The following is a 22,439-nucleotide window of genomic DNA, read 5'->3' as shown; positions in this document are numbered from 1 at the left end:
CGGCGATAATGACAGGGTCCGCGGCCTGTGGGTGGCGGTGGCTGAGGAAGCCAGAGAGAGCCGGCTATTTCTGGCCGGGACGCGCCCACAGGCCTGGGCCAGGGTTGGCCCGGCTTCCCGGTCCCCACCTCTGCCCTCCTCCCCAACCCCCAGGAGGGGCGGGGAGAGGCGCTGGTTGGAGGGCCCAGGGGGCGGGGGCGGGGGCGGGGGCGGGGGCGCGGGCGGGCGGGGGGGCGGAGTGGAGTCCCGGGAGCATCTCCAGTGTCCTCCCTCCGCAGTCCATTCGGGGCCCTCCTCTGCACTCCTCTCGGACCCGAGGCCGCCCGCGCTGTCCCTGCGGACGAGTGTCCCGCGGCGCCCCTCTCCCGCCGCGCCGTCCGTCGGGCATGGACTCGGGCCAGGACTTCCTGACCCTGCACGGTGAGTACTCGGCCGGCTCGCGGGGGGACCCCGCCTGGGCCGACCTCGAGGAAAGCCGTTCCCGGCCCAGGATGGGGGACCCCCGGTTCCTCGGCCGCCCTCCGCCCCGCCCCGGGCCCGCCCCTCGTCCCTTTTGTCGCACGGAGGAAATCTCCACCCGGGACTGCCGGGCGCAACCCTGGGCGTTTCCAGGCTTGTTCCCCAGACCCGGCCGGTGGGGAGAAGGGTGCGAGTCTGAAGATTTCCCTAAAGACGACCCCCGGCCCTTCCGCCTCGGGGACTCCCCCTCTCCCTGTCCTAGTCACGGAAGGGTGGGCTCCAGGGTCCGGCGCGCTCGGAGGGACCGAGGAGGAAAGGAACCAGCATCCACGAATAACTGAGTTATCTTCGCCCAGTCCGGGCCGCCCAGAGAGGCTCCCCAAAGCCCAGGCATGCCTGGACCGCGTCAGGCAGCGTAGGTGTGGCGGGGTGGGAAGGCTGGGGCGAGGAGGTGTGCGAGGTGAGGTCGGGCCGCGCCGCAGTAACTGCCCAGCGCAGAAATCCTAGTCAGCGACGCCCGGACTGGGAGGGGCAGCCCGATCGCCCCCATCTGCGCACCCTCCTGGCCGGACAGGCCTGAGTCTCAGCTCTAACTGCCTGCTGCTACCCACCTTTGTCCAGCCGAGCTCTGTCTTCTCCGATCGACCGGGAAACAGTCTGGGCCAGCTCCTTGCCCTATAGCTGTCTCTCCAGGAGAGAGGGCAGCCGCGGGCTCTGGACTGCAGGGACTGGAGTCTCCTAGCTGCACGGGGCCCCCAACCTGGACCTGGAATCTCTTTGCTCCAGCCTGGGGACTCACCCACTTTTAGCGTGCTTTGCCCTCCTGCGCCCCAGGTCATCTGCCAGCTCAGCAAACCCTGCCTCTCTTGCACCAATCACCGCTTAACCCAATCTCCCTCTGTTTTCTAGTACCTCTGGAGTCCTTTAGTGCCCACCACCTATCCACCTAAACCATTCATGGATATAACAGAAGGGAAAGAGAAAGGCAGAGCCCTCCAGCTGTCCACTAGAGACCCTCTGGAATTCAGGGACACTCGGAGACGTTCCTTTCAGCCAGTGCCCAGTCTGTCTCATTTTCCTGGTTGGCCCAGATCTGGTCCCCATGGCCCAGAGACACCTTGCTCAGTGCCCAGAGCTGTTACCCTCACACCAGTAGCCTCAAGGCAAACTCTTTCAGGGTCATGGGATCCCTGCCCTTTCCAGGGCTCCCTCTTCTCCTCTCAGGACAGAGGTGTCTCAGTGCTCCTGCCACCCTGGCAGGAAGGGCGGCTGGGCAGCTCAGAGGATCACAGTAGAGATCTCTGCTTTCTCTCTCATCATCCCTTAGCTAGTGCTGTGTACCCTGCAGACTGCCACCTCTTCCGTGCCAGCTTCACATTCAGACCTCCTACAAGCCCTCTGATCGCCTCTGGCTACAGCTGTAGACTCAGCTCATGTTAGAATGGGCTGCATCCTCAGGCATCTGTGCCTTTGTCTGGTCTCTGTCCCTGGGCAGCCCTGGTATCTTCCCTGGAGAGGAAGCCACGTGGAGGCTCATTCAGCACCTCCCAGTTTTGTGGCATGGGCTTGGCAGGCCTGGTCCATCGTGTTTGAGGCCTGCCTCCCAAGTGCCTGACAGTCCAGCTCTTCCTGCGGAGCTGGCAAGAACAGTGCGATCCCAAGCTGTCTCCCTGAAGGCCCTGCTGCTTCTAGCTCATCACCCAAAATTACGTCCCTTAACTGCCTTTTGTTCCCCCTGCAAACCATATCGGCAAGCAAGAATCTGTCAAGGAGAATTGGTGGTGGAAGGGTGTAGTCACTGTGCCCTGTGCTGTTCCAGGTTGTTTACACTTCCACTGGAGAGTCTGCATCTCTTTCATATTTTGGGTCCTCTAGCACTGGACATACTTTCTGGCTTGGGTAGTTGGGGGTCTGCTGCAGAAAGGCTCCCTCCATTGGCCTGGGGGGGTATGGGGGCCACCTAGATAAGAGATGTCCCTTCTGTCCTCGCCCCAGATGCATGCATGTCTGTATGTAGTATACAGACATGGATTATGGAAGTAGACTACCTGGGTTCAAGTCTTAGCTTTTTCATCTTAGACAAATCCCTTGACTTCTTGGTGCTTCAGTTTTCTCATCTGTAAAATGGGGGATAAGAACACTACCTCCCTCATGGATTGCAGTAAGGATTGAATGAGCTAACACATACAAGGCAATAATGAGAACAGTGCCTAGTACCAGCAGGTACAATGTTCCTAAAGGAGGCCCACCCCCCAAGTGACCACGTCATGTGAGTACTTTGTGAGATGAGGGGGAATAAGGTAGTCCCTAACCAGGAAAAAAGTGACCAGAACCCTTAAGAATCAAAGGGCTCCTGGGGAATTCCCTGTCAGTCCAGTGGTTAAGACTCCATGCTTCCACTGCCAGGGGCTGGGGTTTGAGTCCTAGTCGGGGAACTCAGATCCTGCAATCCATGCAGTGAGCCCAAAAAAAAAAGAAGAATCAGGGGCTCCTTCTGGTGCTTCTGAAGCCCTCAGACTGACGCTGTAGTCCCCTGGCCTCCTTCCCTACCCTACTTCCTTTGCTTGCTCCATTCTAGCCAGGCCTGCACTGGCTTCTCCAGCAGGTCCCCAGATGTACCCAAAAAGACCTAACTTCCCAAAGCTCTCCCCTCACTGAACACATCCACCTCCACCTACACTAACTATTCAAACACTGAATCCCTCCCGCCCCACTGTAAAACCTGGCATTAGTAAAAGTGCAAGGTAGGGTGTAAGAGGGGCCTCATCTTGGTCCCAGGAGACCTGGGCTGCAGTCCTAGACCTGGGTTCCAGTCCTAGCTTTGCCTCTACTTACATTGTGACCCTGAGCAAGTCCCTTTGCCTGTCTGGGCCTGTTTTCTCATCCACGGGAAAGCAATACCTACTGATAGGGGATGTTGTGAGGATAAAGCACTAGTGGGCAAAGGAATTCTAGGTTGGCAAAGAAGCCAGTACCCCCAAGAGATAACGGTTCCAGATCCATCATAGCAATTTGGGGTAGCCAGACCCCTACCCTCCTCAATTATGTTTCAAAGCTGTCTGTCCCTGGGATTCCATGCCCACACAACACAGACACACACTGATCCACACTGATCTTAACTTTTTTGTGCCCTGGACCACTTTGGCAGTTAGGTGAAGCCTGTGGACCCCTTCTCAGGATCATGTTTTTAAATGCATAAAATAAAATACATAAAATAAAATACATAAGAATTCAAAGGAAGCAAATTGTATTGAGATGTGATCCTATCCATAGGTCCTCGGGGAGTCCTTGGCCCTCTGATTAAACCATTAAACCATCACGCGGTTTCTCTAAAACAGAGGTTCCCCTTACAATCAGCTCCCTCAGCTCCAAATGAAGAACAATATTTCTGTGCCCATATTCCAGCTCATCTACATTAACACACATTCTCATGATTTATTTTTCTCCGAGGTGTGACCTTAGGCAAGTTGCTCTGCACTTCAGTTTGTTATTATTGCTGTGCTTGTCTGTGCTAATAACTGGCTTTGCCAGTGACTCACTGTCAATGCTGGTGACTGGAGCTGCGGTGAGGCGGGTGAAGGAACTATTCAGAGGCGGAGAGTAAAAGAGAGGAGTGAGTCAGGCCTCTGGGTGGTGTCCTGACCTTAGCACACAGTAGGGGCTCCATAAATAATTGCTGGGTGAATGAAAAGCAAGACGTAACTTACATGAAAGGGCCCACTGTTCCGAGCACACTGGCAGCACAGTTTCATATGGAGTTGGAGTCCTCCTCACCTATTTATCAAAGCAAGCCTGTGTTAATGGACTCATTTTTAAGACCAGCATTTTTTCAAGAATTCCATTCGCATTTGGAGCCTTGGAGATTATCCCACTCAGGTAGCGGAACTCTCAGAGAAGGAAACAGGCCTCCCTGAGGTTTACATGTGAGGCAACAGCCCGTTGAGTCACAATGGATTCGTTGAGGAACTGAGGTAAAATATTTGGCGGGTTCCGCTGTCCGGCGCGTGCTCCATCCCCGGCTGCTTCCTATCCCGCCCCACCCGGTTGTCCGCTAGACTTTGCAGCCCAGGCTGCCGCCCGGCCGGGCTTACCTCCCGGCTCACTCTTGCCCAGCCCTCCAGTCCTCTGCCAGGCCTCCAGCTGAGTGTTTAGAATTCGCGGCTCAGGCTCCGCCCTCTGGTAGGACTGCCTCCACAGTCGAGGTTCCGCCCCTCCCTGCCGGAAAACAAAAGGCCTTTGCAGTGAGGGACCCTCCCCCGGTTTGTCCCCTGGGCCCTGGCTCCGCCCCCGGCCGTCTTCCGGGCTACCTCTGCCCCACGTCGCCTCGCAGACTCGGCTCCTCCCGCTCCCCACCTCTTTGGCTCTGGCTCCACCCCAATCCGCTTTCTGGACTTTCACCACTGATGATCTTCCCGGGTTATGGATTTGTCCCACTTCACCTCCCGGCCCCGGTTCCTCCTCCTCCTCTCCCCGCCTTGATTCCGCTCTCGCCGCACCTCCTGGGGTCATCGGTCCTGCCCCTCTGGAACTGTCCCTGCCTCCTAGGGTATGGCCCCGCCCCTTCAGCACAGATTTCCGTATCGCCCCGCCTCTAGAGCCATGGCCCGACCCTTCACTGCCCCGCCCCCACGGGTTCTAGCCCCGCCCATCCACTCCAGGTCTCTGCCCCTGCTCCACTCTAAGGAGGCCGTTCCGCTCCTAGGGCCAGGGCTGCCTTCTGGACGCCACACTGTCCCGGGCCAGGCTCAGCGGGCGGCGGGGGCACTTCGGAACGTCATGCAGTGCCTGGGGGTCAGGCGCCGAAGCCGGAGCCAGAGCCGCTCCAGAGAGCTCTACCTGCAGGAGCAGAGCCTCGAGGTGGCAGCTCTCAATGAGCAGAGGCTGGGTAAGGGATGCAGGGCGCCCCCCCCCCCCACCCGCCCCTGAGATCTGCGGAGGCTGGGAAGGCAGCTGGGACAGGACTCAGACTGTATGTTCCTGATCTCGGGGACTGGACCTGTAAAGTTCTGTGAGTGTGTGACCCACGGTGGGGCTGTGTTTGCGGGCATGGCATGTGGAGTGAGTACTGGGGGTGGGGATTGGTTACCCTGCACCTTGCCACCCCCAAACCATCCTGTTTACAAACCTAGTGGTGATTCTGTCACTTGTATGGTAGTGGGGGCCACTGTGCAGCAATGATGATACGCAATGCTGTGTAACCAAGTGGCACCAGTGTGACAGTGTGCGATCCAGGGTGATGCTGTGTACCGTGTGTGACTGTGGGTGATCCAGGTGACTGAGTGATTCTGTCATCTCTGTTATGGTGTGTGTGTTCTGTGGGTTTTCTGCTGTTACTCTTTGTGGCAGCATGCCCCTGAGAGGTGGCTGTATAAGGTAATGTTTTCTAGCATTGGCCCTGTGGGCAAGCTTCTGAGTCCCAACGCTACCATGTAACTTCCTTGAGCCTCAGTTTCGTCATCTGTAAAATGGGAACAATGATAGTGCCTTCCTCACAGGGTTGTTCGAGGGATTAAATACATGTGCTAAGAACAGGATCTTATTCAAACATGAACTATTATTATTATTATGGTGACTGCTATTATTATGACGACGATGATGTTTTGGCACTGTACGTTGTATGGCTGTGTGTGACTCCATGTAATAATATGTGTCACCGTGTGTGGCCCATTGTCTCTTCCTGGTTGTGTATGGCAGTGTGTGATGAGTACGGTGGTGTGATGTGTGTGACTGTGTATGTGTGTGGCTATATCTGTGTAGCTGTGTATTGCTGTGAGTCCCAGACTCAGTTTGTTTCCATTAGGCCTCACCCTAGGTACATGGGCAGGGCTCCTGGCACCGCCCCCACCGCCAGCCTCCTATTAGCACTGTAGCCCCTCTGCACTCCCCATATGTGCCACTAGCCTGGGCAGGTTGGTGAGGCTGCAAGGTCAACCCAGGGGCCCCTGAGCTCAGAGGCCCCTCAGCACCACCCTCCCACAGGAGGAGAAGGTGCTTCAGCTGAGTGAGTGGGGCTGAGCGAAGGGCCCATAGCCCTTCTGGGTGCTAAGCGAGCAAGGGAGGGGGGGCGGGCAGCCCAGAGGCCTCAGAAACAAAAGGGCCTCAAATGAGGCTCAGAGATGGAGGTGTCTGCTTAGGTCGCCCAGCGGCCTGAAGGGCCACTAATATCAAGACCCACCTTGGGACCGAGGTCTGTGTTCCGGAAGCCATGTCAGCAACCAGGGGACTTATCTCTGCCTGACCGCAGACAGGGCCGCAGTCTGGCTCCAGGACAGGATGAACATGTCATCTGCTCACAGCCTTTTCCAGAACCGGAGGGTGGGGCTCACCTTCCGCCCCTGTGCGCCGCCCCTCCCCCCACCTGTGCCATGTGCAGTGGCTTGTCGTAATGCCCTAGCCGGGGAGGGGCGGTACAGCCAGAAGCCAGAGGGTAAGGAGATGACCCCCCGGCAGCTGACCTCAGCCTCGGAAAGGACAGTGGAATCCCCCAGCTGAGCTGAGACTGAGGCTGCTCTCTCCTCCGGCGGCTGGGAACTACCCTTCCCAGCCTCTGTCTTGAGCCCCACAGACACAGCCACCAGTTGAGGACATCCTGCAGGAGCCCCCTCCTCCCTCAGTGGGCCTCCCCTGGGGCTGGAGGGAAACTGCTGACACTAAGGCAGGGGATGGAGAGAGCTGGGACCAAGGTGGGGGAAGGTCACATCAGACTGTCACCTCTGAGGAGGTTTTGAGACACCTCCTTACCCAGTGCTGTTGGGGGAACAGAGGCACAGAGAGGGAAGGAGGTTTCCTGAAGCCATGGGTGTGGGGGACTGTTAGCACGTGGCTGTGTCTCCACTGGAAGCAGGAGATTGGGGAGGGATAGGGGGTGGGTGGCTGAGGCCCGGGGAAGTGGTCCAGAAGATTCTGTAGGTCCTGAGTGTGTCTGGAGCAGGCTGGCTGGGGCATAGGGAGTGGGGTAATGGATAAACTGGGAGAGCCCATCAGGGGCTGGGGATCTGGGTTCAGAAAGGAAAAGCCTATAGGCCTAGGCACAGGCCCCTCAGACTGGACCCACACGGTCCCTGATGCCACCACTCTGCTGGAGCAGAAGGGTAAAGATTGCTGAAAAGCCACAGAGTTTTTGTTTTGGGGCCAGAAGTGAGGTGAGGTAGTCCATCGGCTCTGAATAGAGCTGGCTGCTGGACTCCATGTGGCCAGGGTGATAGGCTAGGGTGGTCTTTTGGTCCCAGCTTCCTTCAGGTCACTCTGACCCCTAGGAGGAGCCCACTAAGTCTTTCAGAGCCAGGCCATTTCCTAGGGGTCTGGTCACCCAGGAACCAGGTGTTCTTGAATTAGCTGCCCTCTCTTTGTCCATTCAGCTGTGGGTGGCAGGTCACAGTGTATAAAGTGTGGCCTTGAGTGGTTGGGTGTCCAAAGGTTTACGTGGCCTCAGCTGGCAACACAGATGCCTTCCTGGAGAAGGCAGGGCTCCAGAATCAGGTTGGAACAAGGGTGACGGAGGGAGAAGTGAACAGAGAGCTGAGGATGAGGCTGGTGAAAAATGGGCTGAGAGGGTCCAGTGGTGGGCATGGCCAGCATGGGGCCTGGGGCAGCAGGGACCCTAGAGGAGGTAGCATCTTACCAGCTCTGCCCCCTAGGTCTACAGGATGACAAGGACCTACAGGCACTGCTGAAGGGCAGCCAACTCTTGAAGGTGAAGTCCAACTCATGGCGGAGAGAACGCTTCTACAAGCTGCAGGAGGACTGCAAGACCATCTGGCAGGAGTCCCGCAAGGTCATGCGGACCCCAGAGTCCCAGCTGTGTGAGTGCCCTGGGCTGCAGGGGGAGGGGCAGGGTGCTGCACCTGCGCTTGGTTGGGGAAACTGACACTGGTCAGGGTGGGGTGGGGCTGGGGGTCAGTCGTGGACCAGGACCAAAGGTAGGAAAACTGAGGCCTGGCCTGGTGGGGCAGAGGTTGGTCATGCAAACAGGACCAGATATGGGGAAACAGCCTGGCCAGGGTTGGGGAGAGGAGCCAATTAAATCACTGATAGGGAAACTGAGGCCTAGCCTGGGCTAGAGAGGTCAGTCATGGACCAAGGACCACAGATGGAGATGCTCAAGCCTTTTGGGGGTGGGACTCCATAGCCATGACCACAGATGGGGAAAGCCGGGCTCCCAAGTAGGGAGGGAGCTAGACAGTGTTGCCTGAATTCCCAGGTAACCACCCGGACATTTGTGGGAAGGAGGGAAGGAGGGAGGACTAGGGCCCAGGTGTGGTGAGGCCCAAAGTCCAGGGGTAGATAAGGCCCTTCCAGGTAGCAGTGGCCAGGATGTGAGGTGGGGCTGCAGGAGGCAGCTCCTCCCTGGGCTGGGACCAGAAAGAGAGCCTGGGGTGGAGCAGGGCTGGGACTTGCACAGAGAGGCCTTGGCTGGGCAGCTCCCTTGGGGCTGTGGACCTGAGGGCTTTCTGGAAGCTTTAGAAAAGGTCCAAGAAGCCAAAGCTCAGGCCTGCAGATGGAGAGTGCCTCCTGCAAGGTCTTAGGAAGAAAGTTCTGCCAACTGCTGCTGCCCTTTTACACAGAATGCCCTAAAAATTTTGTAAAATGAGAGGTTCCCTCTACACCTTTACTTGGTGGGAAAATTTTAGACCAAAGCTATCCAAAAGAACTTTCTATGATAATGGGAATGTCCTGTATCTGTGCTGTCCAATATGTCAGCTACTAGCCACCTGTGGCCATTGAGCACTTGAACTGTGGCTAGTGTGACTGAGGAAATGAATTTTTTTTTGGCTGTGCCACTGCACGGCATGTGAGATCTTAGTTCCCCGACCAGGGATTGAGCCTGAGCCCCCTGCTTTGGAAGTGTGGAGTGTTAACCACTGGACCGCCAGGGAAATCCCACAAATTCTTAATTTTACTGAACTTTAACTAATGTATATCTAAATAACCACGTGTGGCTGGGGGTACAGAAGGATCACTGCAGCTGGATTTCTCACAGTCCAAGTCCCTGGAAATCCCTCACCCATTCACCTGCCCTCGGCTGTAGAGATGGGGCAGGCAGGGTCAGCCCACTGGCAGGTCTCTGGGGAGTGAGATCAGACACAGGTGACAGGGCCCAGGTGGGAAGGGGGCAGGAGAAAAGGGAGGGGCAGCCCACTGAGGGTGTCTCAGGAAGGGTCTGCCAGGCCCCAGGACACTGGACAGAAACCTGAGAAGGTGTTGCCTGTGGCAGGTCAGAGGGGAGGCAGGACAGGAGCAGGGTCGGATGCGGAGAGCCCGGCTGGGTCCTGGGGGCAGTGGGCCATGGGAGGTCTGAGCAGGGCAGGGCAGGGTGGGAGGGGATGGAGCCTGAAGAGCTCTCAGGAAACTACCCTGCGTGCCTGTTGGCCACGTAACATAGGAGTGACCTGGCCCTTGCCTCTGTCTGTGGCTCCAGCCAGGTTCCTTCACAGGCCTCTGCCCTGATACGGGGTTTCCTGTTAGATGCTGGTGGTTGGCGGCACCGTGGGAATGGGGCATCATACTGTCTGAGCCCTGGGGACTCCTGGGAGCCCACCCCCCAGCCAGTACACGTGCATGGTTCCCAGTGTGAGCCAAGCACTTGGCGGGGGTGGGCAGGGGGCAGACTGAGGAGTGGGAGATGTGGGTCTTTCCAGACCTGGGCTGGTGAGCTGGGAACCTCATACCGGCACAGCTGGGAGCACAAGGGCAGGAGGAACCTCCCAGGCAGGAGACCCAGTGTGAGCAAAGGTGCAGGGGCAAGAACAAGGAAGGGCCGTGAGTGAGGGGCCTGCACCCTGACAGGAGGGGCCACAGGGGCGACAGGTTGGGGGTTGGGCACCAGGTGCGCTCCGGTGAGGAGCATGGCTGGAAGAGGGCTTTTTCCATGTCAGAGACCCAGAGACAGGTCTGGGCTGAGCATGCCCATCGGGCTGCTTCCCTCCTCTAAGTGAGCAGTGAGACTGCCCTCCACTGTGCTCCCCCCCCCGGGGAAACTGAGGCCAGGAGATGGGGGTGGGGAGCAGTCCCCAGTTCTCTCTGCCTCTGCTTCCTGGTCCGGAAGTTGCCCCCATCCCGACGCCACTAGCCTCCCTCAGCTCTGGTTCCCATAGGCAGACAAGGGTTATCATCAGCAGGGAAGGCGTCTGGATTCTCTCTCCGGTGCCGGTGCGGGAGCTGGCCTCCGCTGCCCAGGCTTCCTGTTTCCACTTCCAGCCTGGGGCAGCTACAGCTGGTGTGGGACCTAGAGAGACACGGGAGGTTGTGAGCAGAGCGATTCAGCAGGGATATCCCCTGCATCCCACATGGCCCAGGGTTCGCATGTCTCACACCTCAGAGCCTGCTTCCTGGACAGGCACATGCCACACGTCTGGGGCCTGGAGGTGGCCAGGAGGGAAGAACAGGCAGGCTCTCAGCCAGAGCTGGTCTAGACCCAGGAAAGATGGACGTGGATGGCTCAGGATGGGGATGGGGATGGGGCAGGGGCAGAGCCTGGCTCCTGATGCGGGGAGGCTCAGCATGAGCCCCTCCCAGCCAGGCCAGGGAGGGCACCTTGGGGTTTCAGGCAGGTGAGCAGGGCCTTGCTGCTCCCTAAAGCTTGGAAGGTTGGGCTGTGACAGGACAGCCCCCGTCCCTGGTTCCCAAGGGCAGAATGATGTCATCTCAGACCCCCAGGGGCACCCTCCAGTCTACCTCTTGGGATCCTGGAGCACCATTCCTGCCAAGGGGCTCCCTGAGATCAGGACACACAGATACATGCAGGGCAAGGTCCTGGCTGCTCCCCTGACACAAGCACTTCCCCCTCTGTCAGGAGAGGGGCCTGGAGGCTCCCATGGCTGTCTTGAGGGAGGTGAAGGGCCCAAAGACAAGCACAACTGGAGAGTGTGTGGCCTCCTCTCCGTCACAGGCCCCAAGCTCCAGAATGGTTTCTCTCTATCTCTGTCTGAGAGCCCTGCCCTGCCCCACTCCTCTCCCAAGGGCCCTGCTTCCTCCCAGCACAGAAACAGGAGGCCTGGGACCCTAGGTACCCTTCCCACCCTAAAGTCAATCTCTCTCTGCCTGGGCGTTTCCACTCTGCACGCTATAGCTGTGTCCTGTTCCTTCTCCACCTCAGTGTCTTTTTGTCCCCAGCTCTGCCCATCTTCCTGCCCCTCACGGCTCTCTCTGCCCACCTCCACCCCCTTCTTGCAGTCTCCATTGAGGACATTCAGGAGGTGCGGATGGGGCACCGCTCAGAGGGCATGGAGAAGTTTGCCCGGGACGTGCCTGAGGACCGCTGCTTCTCCATCGTCTTCAAGGACCAGCGCAATACTCTAGACCTCATCGCCCCATCGCCCACTGAAGCCCAGCACTGGGTGCAGGGCCTGCGCAAGATCGTCCATCACTCGGGCTCCATGGACCAGCAGCAGAAGCTGCGGCAGTATCCTTTTGGTGGCAGTGGGTCCAGGCCCAGCGGGTGGTTACTGGCTATGGTCGTCCCCAGGACAACCTGGGTATGGAAGACACGCAGCTTGGGCCATCATACCAAAATACCATAGACTGGGTGGCTTAAACAACAGAAATTAATTTTCTCACAGTTCTGGAGGCTGGAAGTCCAAGGTCAGGGTGCCAGAGGGTCGGGTTCTGGTAGGAGCTCTCTTCCTGGCTCGTAGATGGCTGCCTTCTTTCTCACTGTCTTCACATGGCAGAGAGAGAGAGAGAGAGCACAAGATCTCTGGTGTCTCTTCTTTTTTTCTTTTCTTTTTTTAAAGATAAATTTATTTATTTGTTTGTTTATTTTTGGCTGCATTGGGTCTTCGTTGCTGCCCGTGGGCTTTCTCTAGTTGTGGGGAGCGGGGGCTACTCTTTGTTGCAGTCCGCGGGCTTCTCATTGTGGTGGCTTATCTCATTGCAGAGCACAGGCTCTAGGCGCACAGGCTTCAGTAGTTGTGGCAGGCGGACTTCAGTAGTTGTGGCACACGGGCTCAGTAGTGGTGGCGCATGGGCTTAGTTGCTCCGTGGCATGTGGGATCTTCCCGGACCAGGGCTCGAACCTGTGTCCCCTGCACTGGCAGGCGGACTCTGAACCACTGCACCACCAGGGAAGTCCCTCTGGTGTCTCTTCTTTTATGGGCACTAATCCCATCATGAGGCCCCCACTCATGACCTCATCTAACTCTCTCAAGGGCCCATCTCCAAATGCATCACATTGAGGGTTAGGGCTTCAACATATGAATTTGGGGGAACACAAAGGAAGCAGGGAGGGTACTTGGAGCCCTCTTTGGTCTACTCTGACCCAAGGGCCAGACAACAGTGCAGCCCCCTGAAGTCCCTCATCCCCCCTAGGTAACCAGCATGGAGTGGGGAGGCTGAGAGGAGCTGCCTGCTTCAGTGGGAGACCTAGTCTCAGATATTTTAATGTTTCCTAGAGTTAACGGCATTTTTTTCCTCTGGGAGTTTGGGAGGCCATGATACACTCCCACTTGCCCCCATATCCTGTGCCACTCTTTGGGGAGTCATCACGTTCCCCCAGTCCCGGTGTGCAGGCCAGCCTGCGGGCTTGAAACAAATTCACTTCGAAGTCCAGGTGCACAGCAACACAGTAGTCTATGGTTCAAAGTGATCAGCCTTCTGGTATGTAGGATTAGGGTGGAACCAGCACCGGCTCCTTTTTTTTTTTTTAAATGACAGCTTTATTGAGATATAGTTCACATACCATGTAATTCATCCACTTAAAGTGTACAAGTCCATCTTTTTAGTGTATTCAGAGTTATGCAACCATCACCCCCAAAAGACACCCCATGCCCTTTAGCAGTCTCCATTTCCCCACAACCCCCAAGCCCTAGACAACCACTAATCTACTTTCCATCTCTATACATGTGTCTTTTCTGGACCTATTATATAAATGGAATCATACAGTCTCTTGTGACTGGCTTCTTTGACTTAGCATAATGTTTTTAACGTTCATTCATGTCATAGCCTGTGTTTGTACTTCATGCCTTCTGTTTGCCTAATAGTATTCCACTGTGTGGCCATTGCACATTTTACTTATCCAATCAGCAGTTGATGGACATTTGGGTTTCTGCTTCTCTGAATAATGCTGCTGTGAACATTTGTGTATAAATTTTTGTGTGGACATATGTTCTCATTTCTCTTGAGTATATACCTAGAATTTCTGAGTCTTGTGGTGACTATATATTTAACCTTTTGAGGAAATGCCAAACTATTTTCCAAAGAGGAAATTTACATTCCCACCAGCAGTGTCTGAGAGTTCTGATTTTTCACATCTTCACTAACCCTTGCTATTATCTGCCTTTTTTTTTTATTATTATAGCCATCCTTGTGGGTTTGAATTGGCATTTCACTGTGGGTTTGATTTGCATTTCCTTGATAGCTAACGGTGTTGAGCATCTTTACATGTGGTTATTGGCCATTTGCATATCTCTTTGGAGAAACAGCTATTCAGTAGATCCTTTGCCCAGTTGTTGTTGTAAAGTTCTTTTCTTATGGATCTATTTATTTTAATTTTAAATTGTGGTAATATATACATAACATGAAATTTACTATCTTAACCATTTTTAAGTGTACAGTTGTGTTAAGTACATTCACATTGTTGTGCAACCATTTCCAGAGCTCTTTTCATCTTGTAAAACTGAAACTCTACCCATTAAACAGTAACTCCCCATTCCACCCTCCCCCAGGCCCTGGCAACCACTGTTGTACTTTCTGTCCCTATGAACTTGATTACTCTTAAGTTCCTCATATAAGTGGACTCATACAGTATTTGTCATTTTGCCACTAGCTTATTTCACTTAGCATAATGTCCTCAAGTTTCATCCATGTTGTCACATGTTAGAACTTCCATCCTTTTAAATGCTGAACAATATTCCATTGTATGAATATACCACACTTTGTTTATTCATTTGTCCATTAATGGACACTTCGGTTGCTTCCACTTTTTGTCCATCATGAATAATGCTGCTATGAACATGGGTGTACAAGTATCTTTCTGAGGCTCTGTTGTCAATTCTTTGGGGTATATACCAAGAAGTCAGATCATATGGTAATTCTATTTTCAATTTTTTTGAAGACCCACTATACTGTTTCCTATAGCATCTGTACCACTTTACATCCCCACCAACAGTGCACAAGGGTTCCAGTTTCTCCACGTCCTTACCAACACTTGTTATTTCTTTTTTAAATAGGTCTCTTACTGTGGTTTTGATTTGCATTTCCCTAATGATTAATGATACTGACCATTTTTTAATGGTCAATTTTTGTATATCTCCTCTGGAAAAATGTTTATTCAGATCTCTGGTCCATTTTTTTTTTTTTTTTTTTGGCGGTACACGGGCCTCTCACTGTTGTGGCCTCTCCCGTTGCGGAGCACAGGCTCCAGGCACGCAGCGTCAGCGGCCATGGCTCATGGGCCCAGCCGCTCCACAGCATGTGGGATCTTCCCGGACCGGGGCACAAACCCGTGTCCCCTGCATCGGCAGGCAGACTCTCAACCATTGCGCCACCAGGGAAGCCCTCTGGTCCATTTTTTAATTGAGTTGTCTTTTTATTATTGAGTTGTGAGAGGTTTTTTTTTAATATTCTAAATATTTTTAAAATATTCTAATATTTTTAAAATATTCTTATCAGATATACGCTCTGCAAATAATTTCTCCCATTCTGTGGGTTCTTTTCTTTTTTTGGTGGTATTCTCTGAAGCACAAAAGTTTTTAGTTTCAGTGAAGTCTAATTCATTTACTTTTTGCTTTTGTTGCTTGTGTTTTTTGATGTCACATCTAACGTAAAGTCACAAACATTTACTCATATATTTTCTTCTTATAGTTTTAGCTCTTGCATTTAGGTCTTTGATCCATTTTGAGTTAGTTTCTGTGTATGGTGTGGTGAGGGGTCCAACTTCATTTTTTTTGCATGTAGAAATACAGCTGTTCCAGCACCATTTGTTGAAAAGACTATTCTTTCTTCATTGAATCGTCTTTACACCATCTTCAAAAAATCAACTGGCCATAAATATGAGGGTTTACTTCACGACTCTCAATTCTCTTCCATTTACCTAAATGTCTCTTCTCGCACCAGAACCACAACGTTTTAGTTACTGTAACTTTGTACGAAGTTTTGAAATCGTGAAGTGTGAGTCTTCCAAATTTGTTCTTTTGTTTTCAAGATTGTTTTGACTGTTCTGGGTCCCTTGAATTTCCATATGAATTTGAGGATTGGGTTGTCAATTTCTGCAAAGTAGCCAGCATGACTGTGATAGGTATTGTGTTGAATGTGTAGATCAGTTTGGAGAGTATTTCTTGTTAAACAATATCAAGTCTTCTTTCTGATCAGCAAATATGGGGTATCTTTCCATTTATTTAGATCTTTAATTTCTTTCAACAATGTTTTGTGGCTTTCAGAGTATAAGTTATGTATTAAAAGAATTTGTATTTTTATTCATTTTGATGCTACTGTATGGAATTATTTTATTACATTTTCTGATTATTCATTGCCAATGTATATCCAACTCCTTTGGGGGACACATTTTGAACCCTGTTAGCTCCCTTTACTGTGTACTTTTCAGCATTTCAAAGACTTTTAAGTGTCTTTTCTCAAGGCTATGTGTGCCTGATTTTGAGCTTTTTTAAATTTTAATTGTTATTTATTTTATTTTTGGCCATGCCTCGAGGTATGCGGGATTTTAGTTCTAACCAGGGATTGAACCTGTGCTCCCTGCAGTGGAAGTGCAGAGTCTTAACCACTGGACCACCAGGGAAGTCCCTGAGCTTTCTTAAAAGCCCAATTCTGTGGCACTTTTGTGATAGTCACTCCTTTTGCACAGGCATGCACTTGGACAATCTCATGGCCTCTGCAGGCTTCTGCTGCCCAGACCTTGAGATCATAAAGCCATCCCAGCCTGCTGAAGAGCAGTTGGCACTGGGACCTCATGCTTGGGTGTACCACTCTGAACTTGATTTTTTAACCTGGAATTCTACTATAATTTTTTTAATGTAAATACACATATTTACATAAAACATACATATATATAAATAAAGGTTTAAAAATATGGGTAGGTTAGAATAAAATTTTAAAGGCCCAGAAAACCCACCTCCTCCAGAAACTGCTATTTGGGTTCTCCCTTTAATCTTTTCTGGCTGCATTTCATTTTGCCTAATGATGCGTTTGCTAAAAATAGTGGAGATTATAACATTTGTATCCATTTTCTGTGTAACATTATATCATAATTATTTCCCTGTGTTAGTATAGTCTCCATAAACAGCTTTATTAATGACTGTGTACTATTCCACTGAATGGATGGACTATAAATTAGTGATCCATTCTTTTAGTGTCAAACATTTCATTTCCTTCACCACTGTAAATAACATTGCAAGGAACTATGTTCATAAAACCTTTCAGTATTTAGGAGTATTTCCTTACCAATGGATTCCTAGAAGTGGAATTACTGAGTCAACTGATGTAACAGGTTAAAGCTTTAGCTATCCCTCTATCACTTCCCTAAGGGTTGTACTGATTTACTTTTTGCTCACGTGATGGATTTGAGTGTCCATTTCACCTCACCCTTACCTGCACTAGGTAATATACTTTTAAGCTGCTAAATTTTAGTTTAAGAAATTGCATCTCATTTCCAAATTGTTAATAACTTTGACTACTAGTAATGTTTGCAAAAGGTCAGTTTACATCCCTTTCTCATTTAGTTATTAGGGTCATCATACTGTTTTCTTTTTAATTAATTCTTCAAAGGCTTTGCTGCAAATGCTTCCTCCAGTCTGTCACATAGATGACTTTAGTTTTTCTTTATTTAATCCTCAGAATTTTAAAAAGTTTATATGGCATGATTTATGTTGTTGTTTCTTTTGTGATTTCTTCTGAAGCCTGCTATCATGTTTTCATTGTGTTCATGAGCTCCCATGGTCTTGTTCTATAGTTAGCTCTCTGTTTTCTGTGGACTGTAGTGTGCAGCTCCTCCTTCTCTAGTTCTCAAGGTCAATTCTGATGGGAGAGATAGAGGGAATGGAGAAGTGGAGGCCTAAGTGCCCCAATCATGACACCATGATCCAGGCTTTGTTTTTGCATGTGATGTCCCCACCTTCTGATCAGTGGCTTGAAATTTGCTGTTTCCTACTAAATAAGCCTCAAGTGCTTTTGTCAGAAAGCACTATACACTATATAGTGTATAGTATAATTATAGGCTATATAGATATATACTATATCTATAATTGGGTAACAATTATATACTGAAAAGGACATACCTTGAAATGTTAACAGTAGTTACCCCTGGGTGATAGGATTATGGGGGCTTTGTTTATTTACTTTTCTGCATTTTCTAAATTGTCTGTAATGAACCCTTTTAGAGTGAGAAAAGAAATGTTTTTCAAATTTTGAAAGGGTTCAAAGCCAGAAAACAGGAAAAAGACTCCTTCACTGGATGTCACATTTCCTCCAAAGAGGCCACCAGGTCTTCCCTCTGAAATGAGGATATGCCAAAAGCCAGGCCTGTGGGGAGCTGTGTCTACAGGGGACCTCAGTCCACCTGGGCCCGGGAGTTGACCCTGAGCTTGAATCATGGCTGTGGCTGGGACCTCGGGGGTCCCAGGGCTCCTGGACTCTTTCCTTACTTCTTGCCCAGCTGGATTCATTCCTGCTTGCGAAAAGCTGACAAAAACAAGGACAACAAGATGAACTTCAAGGAGCTGCAGAACTTCCTGAAGGAGCTCAACATCCAGGTGGATGACAGCTATGCCCGAAAGATCTTCAGGGTGAGGCAGGATGTGAGGGCTGGGTCTGCCTGGCAGTGTGTCCTTGACTGCAGCCCGAGACCTGCTCTGAACCCTGCCCACCTGGTGTCCTGGCTCTGCAGGAATGTGACCACTCTCAGACAAACTCCCTGGAGGATGAGGAGATCGAGACCTTCTACAAGATATTGACCCAGAGAAAGGAGATCGACCTCACCTTCAAGGAGGCTGCGGGCTCGGGGGAGACCCTGTCGGTGGATCAGTTAGTGGTCTTCTTGCAGCACCAGCAGCGGGAGGAGGCGGCGGGGCCTGCACTGGCCCTCTCCCTCATTGAGCGCTACGAGCCCAGCGAGATGGGTGAGGGCCTATGACCTGTAGTCCCAGGGCCACACAGGGTGGGGAGACCCCTGGGGAGACGACAGCCCAAGAGTAGGGAGCTGGAGGGAAGGGGGCGCCTCAGCCAGCCAGGCCCAGAGCCCCTGGTCAGTATTTCCCTGCCCCAGGAAAGCAGATAGGAGGCAGGCACACTCTCTTGGTTCCTCCTTCAGGGGATTTGAGGACCCCTCCCCCAGGAAATGGAGAGAGAGGAGGCTGGAAAAGCAGGCACTTTTCCTACCTCCCTCTTTGTGCCCATGCTGGCCACAAAGCTTTAAGACGTCAGATGGGGGCCCAGTCCTGGAGAAGGAGGAGATGAGGCCCTGCCCTCAGGGGGGCCTCACAGCATGGGGGACAGAGGAGGAGACAGGGCCCCACCCTGGGATAGTCACGGTCTGGTCAAGAGACTCGAGCTTAGCCGCTTCCAAGAGGTACCGAGGACCAGCTCAGGACGGGAGGCAGGGGGAGTAGCGGGGAGGGGAGTGGGGGGAGGGGGAAGGGGGCCCCTCCCCCCAGAGCGGCGGCGCCAGCCTAGGGCTCTGACGGGCGCCGGCCTCCCGCCTCCCAGCCAAGGCGCGGCGGCAGATGACCAAGGACGGCTTCCTCATGTACCTGCTCTCGGCCGACGGCAGCGCCTTCAACCGGGCGCACCGGCGGGTCTACCAGGACATGGGCCAGCCGCTCAGTCACTACCTGGTGTCGTCCTCTCACAACACCTACCTGCTGGAAGACCAGCTCACGGGGCCCAGCAGCACCGAAGCCTACATCCGGTGGGGCCGGGAGACCTGGATATGATGGGGCGGGGCCGGGCGGGACCTGGTCGTGATGGGGCGGGGCGGGGCGGGGCCGGGCGGGACCTGGGCGGGGCCCGGCCGGGACCGAGGGCCCTAGCCGCAGTCCCTCTCGCAGGGCGCTGTGCAAAGGCTGCCGCTGCCTGGAGCTCGACTGCTGGGATGGACCCAACCAGGAACCGGTCATCTATCACGGCTACACCTTCACCTCCAAGATCCTCTTCTGCGACGTGCTCAGGGCCATCCGGGACTACGCCTTCAAGGTGGGCGCGCTTCTGGGCCTGAGGAAGGGGGTGCTCGGGCCCACCCACCCCTCCTAACCCGCCCTTGGGCCTCCAGGTGTCCCCCTACCCCGTCATCCTGTCCCTGGAGAACCACTGCAGCCTGGAGCAGCAGCGTGTGATGGCGCAACACCTGCACACCCTCCTGGGCCCCATGCTGTTGGATCGGCCACTGGACGGAGTCACCAGCAGCCTGCCTTCCCCTGAGGTGCCCGATGGGGTGGGGTGCCCAGAGGAGAGGGCAGGGGACTGGCCGGGAGGCCCGCTGCGTCTTGACCAGCTGCCACTCCACCCTTAGCAACTGAAGGGGAAGATCTTGCTGAAGGGGAAGAAGCTTGGGGGGCTTTTCCTCCCTGGAGGGGAAGGCAGCCCTGAGGCCACTGTGGTGTCAGACGAGGATGAGGCTGCTGAGATGGAGGATGAGGCAGTGAGGAACCAAGTGCAGCACAAGTCCACGGTTTGAGCGGGGGCTATGGAGCGAGGAGGGGAGGGGGGCCCTACCCCACCATCCCCCTCCATCACACTGTGGGGTGTTTGTCTTGTCCGGGTTCTCTGTGGCTGTCACTCAGACCCTCTGCCCCCTCTCTCTGTCTCCCTCTCTGTTCTCTCTGTATCTGGGTTTCTGGCTCTCTCAGTGCCCACCTGCCCCAACCTCTGAATCTAACTTGCGCCTCCCCACGGCCCCCAGGAGGACAAGCTCAGACTAGCAAAGGAGCTCTCAGATATGGTCATTTACTGCAAGAGCGTCCACTTTCTGGGCTTCCCCAGTCCTGGCACCCGTGAGCAGGCTTTCTATGAGATGGCATCCTTCTCCGAGAACCGCGCCCTCCGACTGCTTCAAGAATCAGGTGAGCCCGGCCCTGTCCCCCCAAGGTGCTGTCCATCTGTCTGACCACCTGAGCTGGCCAGGGTCAAGACTGGCTCCCACTCCTCCGGGCGTCGCCCAGAGCTGGCACCCCACGCTGTTACCAGACAGAGCTGGTAGGGAGGGGCTTGGACTCACCAGGAGGCCTCCGCTTCTGATAAGCCCACACCCCCCTCAGGAAACAGCTTTGTCCGCCACAATGTGAGTCACCTGAGCAGGATCTACCCCGCCGGGTGGAGAACGGATTCCTCCAACTACAGCCCTGTGGAGATGTGGAATGGGGGCTGCCAGATCGGTACGGGCTGGCTGGGGCTTGGAGGAGGCCTGGGTGAGGGTTTCCGCCTGGAGGGCCACGGACCAGGAGCCTCTGGGGACCCAGGCAGAGCCAGATGCAGGGATTTGTGGGCTCAGGAGCTGGTAATCTCAGTCTGGAAATATCCCCCACCAGCAAATACAGCGTCTGAAATCCCATTGTTAGCACACTTGTCCTTTGAATTCTGGCACCAGAAATGGAATGCAAGGTTGGTGTGGTGGGTCAGTTAGGGTGGCAGGAGGGCAGTAGGCATTGGAGTGATCCTGGACCCTGCTTCTGCCTCACCGTGTGACTCTGGGCCTCAGTGTACCCCAAGCAGGCTGGGCTCTGGGGCCCCTGAGGCCAGCCCACAGCCTGTGACTGCTCCGTCCTGCCTGTAGTGGCCCTGAACTTCCAGACACCTGGGCCAGAGATGGACGTATACCAGGGCCGATTCCAGGACAATGGGGCCTGTGGGTATGTGCTGAAGCCTGCCTTCCTGCGAGACCCCAACTCCACCTTCAACTCCCGTGCCCTGGCTCAGGGGCCCTGGTGGGCTCGGAAGCGGCTCAATGTCAGGGTATGGCCAGCCACCAGAGGGACAGGTGCCATGGGCCTCCCTTCCCCCTGGCTACCACCCTGAACCCTTAACTGTCCCCCGCCTTTCCTCAGGTCATCTCAGGGCAGCAGCTGCCAAAAGTCAACAAGAATAAGAATTCAATTGTGGACCCCAAGGTGACGGTGGAGATCCATGGCGTGGGCCAGGATGTGGCCAGCCACCAGACCGCTGTGGTCACCAATAACGGTACATGCTGGGCCTGGGCTGGGCCCGGCTTCTGGAGCTGGTGTCCATGCTGTTGACATGGTGCCTGCACCCCTAGGTTTCAACCCATGGTGGGACACAGAGTTTGAGTTCGAGGTGATTGTGCCTGAGCTCGCCCTCGTGCGCTTTGTGGTGGAGGACTACGATGCCTCCTCCAAGAATGACTTCATTGGCCAGAGCACCATCCCCTTGAACAGCCTCAAGCAGGGTGAGTGTTTGTGGAGGGAGGGGACGACTCGAGGGGAGGCATCTCTTGGGAAGGGGCTGGCTATTCCTCAAATCATCCTCCCTAAGTGACCAGAACTCCCGCTGTGCGCCCCTCCCCGCCCATCCGCCTGCCAGGATACCGCCACATTCACCTCCTGTCCAAGAACGGAGACCAGCACCCGTCTGCCACCCTCTTTGTGAAGGTGGGCCTCCAGGACTAGGCTCGGGGAGTCTGGTGAGGGCTGCCCCGAGCAGACCAGGCCCTCTGTCCACATCTGGGGGGCAGGACAGGGGCTGCTCCCAACCTCTCGCTCAGAGCTGGCAGCCCCGCACTGCCCTCAGCTCCAACCTACTGTCTGTGTTGCTGTCTCTCGGGAGCCCAGGAGCTGGCCCAGTCCCTGGAGCTGTCCTCAGTTCCGTTAGGAATGACACTGCAGCCCGCTCCATCCTCCAGCCGGGCCCTAGGTTGAGGGTTTTTATAAAAATCATAAGACTAAGTACTGTCGTCTCTTTACCTGGACACCGGAAAAATCCCTGTAAAACATGTGTGCGTGTTTGCGTGCCCCAGAGCACTGGAGCCCCAGCACCTCACTCTCCACCCTCACACTGGAGCAAGGGGGGAACATCTGTCCCCTGGG

The 22,439-nt window shown here is 54.0% G+C and overlaps 3 protein-coding genes across 33 annotated transcripts in view; 1 reads left to right on the top strand and 2 right to left on the bottom strand.

Annotated features, from left to right (window-relative positions):
* The window catches only part of DLEC1 (DLEC1 cilia and flagella associated protein), a 102,767-nt gene extending 98,092 nt beyond the window's left edge, over window positions 1-4,675 (bottom strand). For all 10 annotated transcript variants that reach the window (XM_029244137.1, XM_029244141.1, XM_029244145.1 and 7 more), the window contains exons 1-2: window positions 4,551-4,675; window positions 4,167-4,233 (exon numbers count right to left, since the gene is read on the bottom strand). The gene's annotated coding sequence lies outside the window, so the exon portion shown is untranslated. The remainder of the gene's footprint in view (window positions 1-4,166; window positions 4,234-4,550) is intronic.
* On the top strand, window positions 265-22,299 carry PLCD1 (phospholipase C delta 1). Of its 10 annotated transcripts, XM_029244168.1 has the most exons (16): window positions 265-420; window positions 5,162-5,344; window positions 8,097-8,261; window positions 11,632-11,860; window positions 18,062-18,191; window positions 18,293-18,524; window positions 19,111-19,312; window positions 19,452-19,596; window positions 19,673-19,822; window positions 19,913-20,071; window positions 20,303-20,462; window positions 20,658-20,774; window positions 21,173-21,351; window positions 21,444-21,576; window positions 21,653-21,802; window positions 21,937-22,294. In XM_029244168.1, exons 1-16 carry the CDS (start codon window positions 387-389, stop codon window positions 22,020-22,022), a joined length of 2,454 nt encoding a protein of 817 aa, XP_029100001.1. In that variant the 5' UTR covers window positions 265-386; the 3' UTR covers window positions 22,023-22,294. The 10 variants fall into 10 exon arrangements, 9 of the variants coding, with proteins under 9 accessions (XP_029100001.1, XP_029100004.1, XP_029100000.1 ...); XM_029244171.1 differs by lacking the exon at window positions 5,162-5,344 and having other exon boundaries at window positions 21,937-22,299; XM_029244167.1 differs by having other exon boundaries at window positions 21,653-22,047.
* The window catches only part of VILL (villin like), a 36,151-nt gene continuing 24,277 nt past the window's right edge, over window positions 10,566-22,439 (bottom strand). For 11 of the 13 annotated variants that reach the window (XM_029244152.1, XM_029244155.1, XM_029244159.1 and 8 more), the window contains one exon: window positions 22,104-22,262. The gene's annotated coding sequence lies outside the window, so the exon portion shown is untranslated. Of the gene's footprint in view, window positions 10,685-22,103; window positions 22,263-22,439 lie in introns of those variants that run through there. The other 2 variants (XM_029244154.1, XM_029244164.1) reach the window with 1 other exon arrangement.

Source organism: Monodon monoceros, unplaced genomic scaffold (assembly GCF_005190385.1).
Source record: "Monodon monoceros isolate NGI ecotype Baffin Bay Population unplaced genomic scaffold, NGI_Narwhal_1 Super_Scaffold_3, whole genome shotgun sequence".
NCBI classification, from domain to species: Eukaryota; Metazoa; Chordata; class Mammalia; order Artiodactyla; family Monodontidae; genus Monodon; species Monodon monoceros.
Note: the sequence above shows the minus strand (reverse complement) of the source record. Positions and strands in the feature narration are given on the sequence as shown.

Bases quoted from the DNA above. Each gene is read 5' to 3' on its own strand.
- PLCD1 (XM_029244165.1), top strand. From the start codon at position 5,008: ATGGCCCCGCCCCTTCAGCACAGATTTCCGTATCGCCCCGCCTCTAGA. The intron at 18,192-18,292 runs GTGAGGCAGGAT...CTGGCTCTGCAG, and splicing joins ATGCCCGAAAGATCTTCAGG to GAATGTGACCACTCTCAGAC. The intron at 21,352-21,443 runs GTATGGCCAGCC...GCCTTTCCTCAG, and splicing joins GGAAGCGGCTCAATGTCAGG to GTCATCTCAGGGCAGCAGCT.